At 40.9% G+C, this 12,537-nt stretch overlaps 1 protein-coding gene across 1 annotated transcript in view; it reads left to right on the top strand.

The window, feature by feature from the left end:
- cacna2d3a (calcium channel, voltage-dependent, alpha 2/delta subunit 3a) overlaps window positions 1–12,537 on the top strand; it is a 138,927-nt gene that overhangs the window by 50,159 nt on the left and 76,231 nt on the right. The window contains exon 4 of the mRNA XM_085393552.1: window positions 3,462–3,521. Coding sequence (XP_085249678.1) covers window positions 3,462–3,521 — 60 coding nt within the window. The remainder of the gene's footprint in view (window positions 1–3,461; window positions 3,522–12,537) is intronic.

The following is a 12,537-nucleotide window of genomic DNA, read 5'->3' as shown; positions in this document are numbered from 1 at the left end:
TGGAATTTTTTTAGTTAATGTTTGGTGTTCTGAAAGACATTAAAATAACACAACACGCCTACTTCACTTAACAAGGTGTGGGGTTAAAATATTTGCTTGGCCTTTGGACAAAGGGTCAAAGGGGAGAGTCCGTTTTTCAATTCACATTTCCACACACAACATCCCATAATGAGAAAGAGAAAAAAAGGCTTAAAAGTCTTCAAAATTTATTTTTTTTAAAAGACATGTGCATTAGTATTCACAGCCTTTGCTTAGCAATTATTTGAAGCACCTTTGGCAGCACAGCCTCAAGTCTTTTTGAGTATAAGGCTGTAAGCTTGGCACACCTGTTTTTGTGCAGTTTCTCCCGTTTTTCTTTGTAAATTGGCTCTTGCTCCATCACGTTGCATGGGCAGCATTACTGGCAGATCTCTCCAGAGATGTTTAATTGGGTTCAAGTCTGGGGATTAGCTAGGCCCAGAGTGGTCCTGAAATCACTCCATTTTTATCATGACTGCGTGCTTAGAGTCATTGTCCGGTTGGAAAATGAACCTTTGCGTAGTCAGACTTCCAGAGTGCATGATGCTGCCACCACCATGCTTCACTGTGGGGACAGCATTGGCCAAATGATGAGTGGGTAACTCATCATTTGGCCAATGCGTCATCAGACCAGGGAATTTTGTCTTTCATATTCTGAGAGTCCTTCAGGTGATGTTTACTAGAGTGGCTTCTACTGACTACTCTACGATACAGGCCAAATTGGTGGAGTAATGCAGAAATAGTTTTCCTTCTGGAAGGTTCTCCTTTCTCCACGAGCAATACTGGAGCTCTGTCAGAGTGGTATTGGTCACTTTTTTGATTAAGGCCTTTCTACCCTGATCACTCAGATTGGCCGAGAGTCCTGGTGGTTCCAAACTTCTTGGATTGACTACAAGAAAGCCTGAGACACATGCATCCTGGAAGCCTAGAACTATACAAGATCAACAGGTTCATCAGGAATTTGATGGGGATATGGAAAAAAGCACTACAGGCCAACTTCAAGCCAACAGCACAAATCACCATCAAGTGCGGGATTTACCAAGGAGATGCTCTGTCCCTACTGCTGTTCTACATAGGCCTAAACCCTCTCAGTGAGAAGACAAGACTCACTGACAAGATACAGATACCGACTACGGAATGGAGCAATTGTCAGCCACCTCCTCTACATGCCAGGAGCGAACGAGACTTCACTGATCCACACCACTAAGTGTCAACAGAAATGACATCGGAGAAGTGTAGTTGGATGGTAACAAAGAGAGGGAAGGTAGTCAGAACTGAGGGGGTCGAACTACCAGAAGGCAACGTTGCAGACATCGAGGACAGCTACAAGTACCTGGGAATCCCACAGGCAAATGGGAACCACTAGGAAAGCTGCAACCACCAAATACTGCAGAGAATAAGGCAACTCCTGAGAAGTCAGCTGAATGGGAAGAACAAGATCCAGGCAATCAACACCTACGCCTTGCTGGCAATCAGATACCCACTGCTATAATAAGCTGGTCAAAGCAGGAGACAGAAGAAAAAGAAAGCTTCTGACCATCCATGGAGAGTTTTACCCCAAATCCACCATCTTGAGACTGTATGATCAGAAAGAAGGAAGCCAAGGACTGTGAGTGTCAGAACCACCGTCCAGGATGAGACAAAGTGGATAAACTGTCTTAAGTTAAATGTTTTGACTTTGTAAGCTCTGAGCACAAATGGACAAATTGGATAATGCAAAAATGACAATTTTATGCATTTAACAATTTTATGCTACCACAAAAACAAAAGAAAGAATGAACATTTCTGTAGTGACTCTACATTCAGTAGTGCTGAAACTGTTAATTGGATAGAAGGGGGCCTCTTACTTTTTCTGCTTTATATGATAAACTCCATCTCTTAAAATTGTTAATTTTCCATCATTGTCTTTCATTTGCAAACAGTAGCATCAGCTTGTCTGCTTCTGAAGGATGATTATTCTCATTAGATAGGGTGGAGTGAGTGCATATGAGAGCATGAGGGTGGGAATGGATGTTTGTGTCTGTGTGTGCCTGTATGTCTGTGTCTATATGTCAGGTTGGGTATCAGACGCCACCTCTCTGGGGACACCTCAGGCCCTCCAAGGTTTGGAGGCCTATCTCCACCCACCACCACTTCCCCTGCCGGTGGCGGACTCCCTCAGGTGTCGGTGTGTTGGTGGTTCTTTGTGTCTGGGGGTGGGCGTCCGGGTACACACCGGCTCACTCCTTGGCGGCCGCTTGTCGGGGCCTGGGGCCTGGGGCTCGCTCGGGCCCCTTTGGAGGTGGGGTGCCCCCGGCCTCTCGGCCTGGGGCTCGGTCACTCAGGCACAGCTGGGGGCCGGCGGAGCTCACGGGCGCGTCACTGCAACTCCCCCTGACTTCTGCTCCGCGGCTGCTGGGCGAGCCCTCATCTGGGACTCTCCTCAGCTCTTACTGGAACAGTGGCGCGGCTGCCCCTCTGTTGGTCTTCCATGGTCTCTTGTGTTCTGGGGGCCTCTGGATGTCTGGAGTTTTGATCTCCTCCATACCCGCTTCACACCCTGGAGGACGGGGCTGTGGCCCCCCCACACTCCCTAGCAGATCATTACATGGAGAAACCTTTGGAATGCAAGCATGCTGATCCACACAGGTATGCACACATGGGTATTCACAGACGCGGACTAAAGCTTTCTTGGCTGCTGCCTCAAAGCACACTGTGCGCTGTCTATCTTGCGTGCTGCACAATATCGTTTATTATTTAGTAAATATTGATATCTATGACTAGCTAGTTTATTGTGATGGTGCTTTGTTTTCTCTATTATTATGTTGCTCTTTGTTGTTTGCTGTCTCCTCTGTTTGTTTGTTTGTTTTTTTTCTCCATACAGGTGACCCAGGAGTTCTTTTTTTTTTTTTCTCTCTCTTCCCCCCCCTTCTCACCGTCATCACGTAATGTCGCATACTGCTGTTTCTGATGTCATTTAAAAAAAAAAAAAAAAAAAAAAGATAGGGTGAAAGAAGGCACAGATATACCCTCACCCACATAGAGGCTCGCACAGCAGACGGTAACAGCAAGAGGGCGATAATGGAGTGTATGTGTGTGTTCGTGTGTCATCACATGTTGTTGTTGTTGTGGAGTTTATGAGCGAAAAAGTGCATGTGTAAAACAGCATGAACTGATGAAGGAGTTTGTTGTCACAGTGTCCAAAGAACCTAAGGCGGTCATTACTTCTAACGCTGAACCATTAAGGAAAATAGGCTCTTTTCACGAGATCGCCAAATGTCTGTCTTCTATCTGTGTGTGTGTATTTGTGCGTTTCCTGAGGGGTTTTAGTGTAGCCTAAGTGCTAAGGGTGCTTTTAAAGCTGGTCGTAAAGCTTTTTTCTCCGCCTATTATTTTTGACCCACTAATCAATTCACTTCTTTACTCAAGCTTTTCTATTTCTCTTATCTTCTCTACTCCTGTAGAGGCTGGTAGAGGCAGCAGAGGAAGCTCACCTTCAACATGAAGAGGATCCAAACCTACAGGTGTGTATTCTTGGACACTACTGACAATTCAACCAGCTAAATAATTCTGTCATCAATGATGAAAAAGAAAAAGTATCAATTTGCATCATGTTTTATAAATAAGTGTTTACATTTGTTTTTTAGGTTTGCAATTTTTGTCTGCTGTTATTATAGAGAAATAATAATACTTTTGGTACTAATACTAATAATAGTAGCAAACCTTATTTCTACTCACAGCTTTGTGAATTGTGTAGTTAATGTCATCTAAAGAACAAAATATGATTACTATTTTTGTAGAGTTACAATTTATTTACATATTTTGTAAAATTAAAATCTATGCATTGTTTTAATACAACTTACAGCCTTTATCCCAACTATAATCCACATTATTATTCAACATCTTATTTAGCATCTTTTGAAGGGGGTCCTGAGTCTTCTGGGCCCTCCAGTACATACCCAGATCACTTCACCTAAAAGGCATTCTGGTCAGATGCCCAAACCACTTCAACTGGCTCCTTTTAAAGTTAAGGAGTAGCAGTTTTACTGTGAGCCCCTCCTAAATGACCAAAGCGCACATACCCTTTAGGGGATCCCCATTTCTGCCACTCCCTTCCATAATCTTTATTCTTGCGGTCACTACCAAGATCTTGTGACAACGAGGGATGGTAGGAATAGAGATTAATCTTGATCAATCTTGATTCACTTTCATGAACAGCTCTATTCACCACAACAGACTAGTGTAGCATCCACGTCCCTGTCAAGCCTCTCAATCTTCTGCTTCACTCTTCCTTCATTTGTGAGCAGTAACTGAGATACATAACCGCTTCCACCTGGGGAAACAGCTCGTTCTGAAACCAGAGTAGGAGTGGGCACTGCACCCTTTTAATGCCTGGCCTCAGATTTGCTAATTCGAATCCAAACCACTTCACACTTGGCTGCAAACAGCCCCAGTATAAGCTGGAGGTCATGGCTTGATGAAACCAACAGAATCACATTGTCTGCGAAAAAACAGAGACAAAATTCAAAGACCATCAAATCCTCCCCCATCCATGCTCTGCCCTCGGCTGCACTTAGAAAAACTATCCATAGAAATTACGAACAGAATCTGTGACAAACAGCAGCCCCTGTGGAGACCAACAACCACTGCACTGAAGGGAGTTATTGTACACAATTTGCCTCATGCTTTTCCAAGGCATGCTGGGACGTGAAAGGACCAAGCAAAGGTAACACCTCTTCCACCCGACCACATCAACAGGTGGAATTTTCCTTCACTCCCAGGAGGATAATTGCGGCTCTAATGGGGGCTTGCAAAGTGCCCATATCAGCTGTAATTTTCGTGTGTAGTATGACTAGGGCATTCCCCTGCTGTCTCAGGTAGACCCTGTGATGCTTTCAACATTCTGATAATACCCCTGAATAGGGCGAGGGGTAAGGGGAAACTCTGCAAATCCAACTGCAAATCCTTATTTGTAGTTGAACAAATCTGGAGCCAGTAAAGGTGATGCAGCTGCACCTATAGATGTATAATAACTCAACATTTAATTGCATGGGGGAGGAAACACATCTAGTTTGTCAAATAGATATGTAAAGCAAGCAATAATAGTCATGTTTTTATACCTGGGTATACTCTGTGGGAAACACCTTTTGAGTCTGAAACATAAATCATGAATTATTTATGGTGTTATATCTCTGTCACATTCCCACTCAAACATTCAACACTTTCTAAATGACTCCCTGGGAGTTCCATCCTCACTTCTGCAGACTTGGGCAAATGCATTCAGCTAATCATTTCTGTATACACCCCCCCAAACCAAGCTTCTGCTCTCATGGTTCTGCCTCAAATCCATTTGAGCAGCTTTAATTTTTAGAGTGCAGCTTTGTACTTTGTGTGTGTGTGTGTGTGTGTGCGTGCGTGCGTGCGTGCGTGTGTGTGTCTGCGTGCGTGCGTGTGTGTGTGTGTGTGTGTGCGAGAGAGAGAGGCAGAATAGCTGAATATGTGGCGGGGCGAGTTTGTTCAAGCATCGAGCACATCTCAGAAGTTTCTTAAAGTGGGAGGAGCAACAGCAGAAACTTGAGTTTTAAAGAGGAAATATGATACTAAGTCGACTTGGGAGTATTTGCTGGAAAACTACTTATAAATCGCTTGGCAGCCGTGTTATGTGTGTTAGTGGCAGCAGCAGCGAGTATGTGTTTACTCTGTCAGGTTTTAAAGGTATTACAGTGAATATCCTGCGGTGTTCTGCTGTCATTGGTTATTAAGGAGGATCAGTTGCTAGATTTAACCACTGACTGTTGTCCAGCTCTGCCCCTGTCATTTCTTTTTTTATGTTCTTGTTTTTTCCACAAACTGAAATTTCCTTCCTTTGATCTGTAAAGGAAAATTACACCATTTAACACTCTGACCGTGCTTTAAAACAATGCTCACACCCAAGCGCACACATGCACTGACATATAGAAGACAAAACAAATAAGAGAAACCGCTCCGTTTAACATGGTTTTAACTAATAATTTATTCATAAAACAAGGGCAAGCAAACAAAACTGTCTTCTTCAATATTGGGTTGAAAGTATTGTATATAGTTCTGCATGTTTTTGTGGTCATGTGCATTTGATATTTATGGAGTACTGGGTTTGTCTTTTTTGTTTGCTATGCAGCTTAATATGCAATAACATCGTGTGGGGTCACAGTGGTGCTTTATGCTGATAATTACTTGGTAGTGATGAGATGAGCATCCTTTTGTTTTAGCTTTAATGCTTTTTAGCTTCAGACGTTGATACTGGCTCATAAAAACAGTAAATTGAGCATTTTGCATATTCTGATATACAGTTATCAAGATACCTTATACTACCACACCTATATGATGTAGGGCTGCTCAATTAATCGAATTTTAATCAAATTTTAATCACGATTACGATCTGGGCTTTCAACGATCATTAAAAATGACTGAGCCGATTATTAGCCCCTCCCTCATGCTTTACTCTCGCCCTGCTCCGTGTGGCAAATCGAGCGCACCTCTCTGCATTTCGAACATACGTCACAACAATGAAGAGGACCCGAGGGAAGCTCGGAAAGCTCAGCAGAAGTTATTTGGAGAGGAGAGTGACGGCCGTTGGTTAAAAAGAGGTAAAAAAAACTTCAGTGGTGTGGAAACATTATGGGTTCAGTCAGACGTGGATCAAGTAGACACAGTGTGTAAACTTTGCTACGGTGTCGTAGCTGCACCACAGAGCAACACTGCAAAGTTCACTAAACATAGATGTTGACATTTTTCATTGATTTCTTATATTGCAAACATTTGCACTGTTATCAGTATTTGCACACTGTTTTATATTATTTTTTAAAGTCATTATTCAACACATTGTTAACCCTTTAAAGCCGGTCAGAGCAGCACGCTCCGTTTTGTGTGACTATTTTTAAATCCCTGTAGAACCTGAACCGTGTAAGCTAGCGCAATAATTTGTTTTGCATATGAAACCGGAGGAGTTGTACTTACATCTGATGCCATCAGCTTGTCCTCGGTCACGGTTTCCTTCCCCATAAAGCTTTGCAAAAATTGCATAAAAGGCGCTTGCAGCAACAAAAACATAATACTCCAGAAACACGCTTTGCCGATCCGATCAGCTGTTCGTAACACTTCCCACATTGACACAGACGTCACCCTAACTATGCATGTCCGCCATTTCCTGCCCGAAACCGGAAGTGACGTCATTTCGCGGAAAATTTAGTTTTTTACTTGTAGGCCTTAAAAGCCTATACTGGTGTTTTTATAAGTCATGTTTGACTTTTCTGAATAGTTGCTGGGATGCTTAAAACTCGAGTTGCACAGCTGGAAATAGTTTATTTTGATGCACCTGCTGTTTTCTTTACAAATTTGCATCATAGGATTGTTTTTTGTTTTTCCCTGCAGTATATAAAAATTGCTGTATCTCCAAAATAAAACTATGAAGACACTCAAAATAAATTTCCTGTTGTTGTAAACTATTTTTTGCAACTTTTTTGTATTTAAAGTTTTGAGGGATAAGCCTCTTAATTAAATTTCTCCAAGTAGAAATATATGTAAAAAAAACAAAAATGATTTTCAATTTTTTTGTAGTTTATTGCACTTTTTTGCAATTAATGTAGTTACTATGGACTTAATGCATACATATTTTTAAAATATGGGCTATAACAGTTGTATTGATGTATAGCAACTTGAAATGCTCCCACAAATGGCACTACAGCATGTAAACATATAATATAAGCTCTGGCGGACTTGGTTCTATGGTAGGTCTTAAAGGGTTAAATAAATATCGTCAAATAATCGAGATCTCAATTTCAGTGAAAATAATCATGATTATCATTTTTGCCATAATCGAGCAGCCCTAATATGATGTATCTGGAGACAAAGAGAAGACAAAGGGAAAGAAAAGGAAGCTGGTGAGAGGGACCGAAGAAAGGAAATATAAGCCTGTAATTTGACCTAACTAAAGAATATTGTTGCCCACTATGACTTCTGTCTTGTCACTGGTAGGAGCAAAGCAAAAATAGCATTAGTAGCACAACTGGAAATAGAGTACTCTACATTTTCCGTACTACATTTTTTCAGATATTGCCCCAAACTGGCAGAAGATGGCTTCAAACTGAGCAACAAACTGAAGAAACCAACTGGAGTACAGCTCAAACAGTACACCGTGCAAACCCAGCTGACTGAGAAGTCTGTTGTATTTTGGAAGGAATATACTCAACAGCTGCAGACACCAAAACCTGTTATGGAAGACAAAAATAAAACAAAACACAGAGTCTGAAAAAGGTTTTTAATTTCAATATGCAATGAAAATACTTTGCTAACTGTGGTTTCTTCAGTAATAACCAGCTCAGTTTCTTTTATACCTGCACAGCAAACTCAGAATCACTCGTGGTCGTGCTGTGCGTCACTTCTAAACGAATAATTCATTGATCACTAACAGCAGAGGATCACACGTGTGGTTAACTTGTTTATTTTATAAAAGAAATGTTTAAATGCCGTTCAATCTGATCGTCGTATCTTATTCATCTTTCTCCCTTCATCATCACCCTGTTCTTGCAGGTATCACTGAGATGACCTCAGTCCTAATATTTAGACATCTTTGTGTTGTACTAACAAATATATTGGTAAATTTTAAATTTCACAGACAAAGGCAGACTTTGCATCGTGTGACGACCTCATACGTATAATAATCACTATTTCTTTATCGGGCTCATCATGGTAGTACTAGATCATTGTCTTTGCTCAGCATGCTTGTTAGCATGCCTATGTTTGGTTTATCTGATAGCTTATCTATGGGTAACTGGGCTAATATGTTATGTAATTAAATTAAATATTTCTTTTTATTGTAAATTGTGTTTAAATTGTCTGAGCAAAACAGTGAAATGATTAAGCATTCCTGAGGTGTGATCATGAAATGCAGAAGCTGTTTACCTGCATGGGAACATGCATGTATATTATTGCAGCACTGTACATGTACACCTGTGTAGGTGTGCATGGTTCATGTCTGCACTGCTCTGATGGTGGCATTTCTAATAGCGCGTTTTACTGCAGAACATGGTGAATAGATGGTAATTATTGCCAGCTATGCTAAAAATACCACATCCTGTAGGGTGAACCCTCCTCCATCACTATTCTGAGTTTATTATAAAATGTTTGTGGTTTATTGCTATTGGATACATATTTGGCTGGCAGCGATTTGATAGGAATTTCCTTATCTATCCTTTCCAGAGCTCTTCTGCTTCCATGTGAAATTGGCACGGTAATCTGCTGCGATTTTCCTCTCTCACTCTTTTACCCGCATTGCTCATGTACTGTAAATAGGAAAGCAGAGAGCAGTCTCCCATGCACTCTGCAGCCAGTGAATCCTTCCTTGGAGGTTGGAAACAAACAGCCAATTGCTAAGCTCGATGTTGACTGAAAATGTGGCCCCAGTCAGGCGGGAGCAGTGAGAAAGAAGTGCTTAATCTGTTTTTTGTTCTCATACTCCCGTGTCTGGGGCATTATCGTAGACTGCAGAGAGGGAGCCACTTGCTTGTTGCTTAATAATATCAAAAATGTTTTGACCCATGTCTCTGTCTGTGTTTTGCCTGCTTCAGTGTCCTGTCACATGTAGGGCACTTATGTGACTTTTTTTAAAATAGCTATTTAATCAAGACTAGGCTTTGAACACATTGTATATTACACAGTTACACACAACTGGTTGAGACAGATGGGTAAACTACCCTGAGCCCGGTTCTGCTGGAGGTTTCTTCCTGTTAAAAGGGAGTTTTTCCTTCCCACTGTCACTTATAGGGGATTGTTTGATTGTTGGTTTTGTACCTTACAGTATGAAGTGCCATGAGACTCTGCATGAATAAACATGAATTGAACTGAAGTGAAACTTGCACACAAAGTAGTCTGAAGTACTTTGTTAACAGTGTCACAGAAAATGGTTCAAAAAGGTTCCCCACAGAGACAGAAACAGTGTTGATTGTTGAGTGAGGCAGTGGAGGTTTGTAATATTATCTCCTCAGCAACAAGCACAGAGCATCAAGACACTGCCAGTTAGACCCCATGTTGCTTAAAGCTAAACTTTGATCAAAGCGAAGCATGTAAGTTTGTACATTTTTCATTAATATGGGTGAACGTTAGTTCGGTAACAATACCAAAACAGCATAATGTGAAACAACACTGTAGAATATTATTAAGTGAGAATAAAGAAAAGACTTAAGTCACCTCAAACTATTTGCAAGCATCGAACTATTTTCTGTTAAAAGGCAAAATGCAGCTCAAGTATCAAACTTGGAAGCAAAGTCTTCAGTGTTGTTCCTCATGCTTTGTCTGCCAATAAACTTAAGTAGTACCTACTGGTACATTTTTACATTTACCCACAAGCTAACATTAAAACTAAGAAAACCAAGTGGATTTAAATATTTGATGCAAACAAACTTTGTTAATCACTTTTTCCTCTATATTTCTACAAGCTCCAAGAGAAAAGGTCAGATAAACGCAGATCATTTCTATGTTGTGAGGTGTGTTTGTGCATTATACCCCCATGTGGCTTCTATAGACTTCCAGACATGTTTGACTCCAAGTTGTGAGCACACAGTTTAAGCTGCGTGAAGTAGGATTTCAAGTAAGCTATATAAACTCTTACTTGGCCTTTTCCTCCAAGTTATTTACTCAGTCTGCTGTCTTGTTTACCCCCTGATTACTTATATCCATGCCCCCGGTTGTTTTCAACTCACATTTTCACACTCTGGGACTCTTCTTCCTTTCCAAACTGTGGCAAAAAGAGCAGGGAGGTGAGCGGGGAAAAGAGTCTAAGTCAAGATTACATTTAAACGTGAGCACCAGAGGGTGGGGCATCATGGTCAATCCTTCCCAAATCACACGTTGTGTCTTTTTCTCTTGAGGCTGTTGATCCACTGTCTGACTCTCTGCAGGAAAAATATTAAAATCAGCAAAAGCCTTCAGAGATATGGCTTACTGCACTAAACTGCATCAGTGCTCTTCTAGGAGGCAAATTAAACTTTTGCAGTGTGTTTGCTTTTTAGTTTTTTTTTCATTGACAAGCAATATTTTGACCTGATCTTGATCTGTGACTAAAAAAATGAACACGGGCTGATAGACATGTACCACACTCAACACAGTTTCCATTGTCTGGTGTGCAGCCAGTGTTAGAGAGACGGCCACTTTGTAATTCTAGAGACAAAATCAGCATTATGTGCTTCTATTTGTAAGACATTCCTGCAAAAGTTGCACAAATCTTCACATGTAGAACATTGTGAAATGTCCAGAGAAACACTGGAGCACATTTACTAAAATAGCAGAAGCAAAAAATGCAGGTCAGAACCACCAAAGAGAGGACAAAACAGCATCGGAGACACAAAATCATGAATTTCAAAATCACCTAAATCACCCTTCTTCTCCATTCTGATTGGCAGTTCGAACTTGACCATGTCTACATATCTAAATGCATTGAGTAGCTGCCATCTGATTAGTTAATTACAGAAGGCATTTGCATTAATGAGCAATTGAACAGGTGGTGAGCATTTGTTAAAAGGCTAATTTTCACTTAGCGATCAGTCTCGTGGTTCTATATGTTCAAAAGTCGAGCCAAAGAATTAAAGGCAGAAAGTGATTGTTTTTGTAAATCCACTTATCGTGTGATTATATCAAACTCAGTGCCATGATAATATTTTAATGTGAGGTGGTACATATTACACAATAAATCCTTTTTGGCTTGCATGTTGAAAAAGGGAACTGAAGAGGCTCCACTTTTTACCCTTTGCTAACCCTTTATTCATCCTCTCCCTCTTTGTCTGTCCCACACTAAGTGAGTGGGTGCTGATGCTACAATCTCTCAACGTAATGCACCGCAGCGTTAAAGATCAGGTTGTTAACACTACGATCTGGGACTGCATTAGCGGCACTGGGCTCTCCTTTACTGCACTGCTGGAATGGCATAATTGACGTACTCAACACAGACACCCACACTTGGACACACATGCATAGATGCAGAGACACACACACACACACACACACACACACACACACACACACACACACACACACACACACACACAGTTACACATCATGGCTTGCCCTGGACTCCATTCAGACACCCACACTCGCTCTCGCACTATTGAAAATGTGCAATTTTAATCAAAATGAAAGACAACATACTGTGAATATAAATGCATTTGTTAGCAGATTAATTAGCTGTGTTATGTCTTTACTTTTTTTAAGCATTGTGTTTTCTGTACTTTGAACTGCTGTTGCCTCTGGTGACTTATCTTTCTCATTTCTGTTTTTCAAAACAATTAACACTTAACATATGCACAGCTCTAATTGTGTCTTTCAACTGAGTCGTCATTAAGTGTTGCTCTGTCTTCTAGGTGGCCACTTCTATAAGAAACCTTTGTTGTTTAAGTGTATATAGAGAGGTCACAATGTTTAAAATGTCATTTTAAAAAGTAATAATTTTAATGGGAACCTCAAAGTAATCAGAAATAATCATAAAGAATACACAGAAACACTTCTCACTTC

The sequence above is a fragment of the Rhamphochromis longiceps genome, linkage group LG20 (genome assembly GCF_057381845.1).
Source record: "Rhamphochromis longiceps isolate RC_006_pf linkage group LG20, R_longiceps_female_GT1.1, whole genome shotgun sequence".
NCBI classification, from domain to species: Eukaryota; Metazoa; Chordata; class Actinopteri; order Cichliformes; family Cichlidae; genus Rhamphochromis; species Rhamphochromis longiceps.
This window is presented reverse-complemented; position numbering and strand designations above follow the sequence as displayed.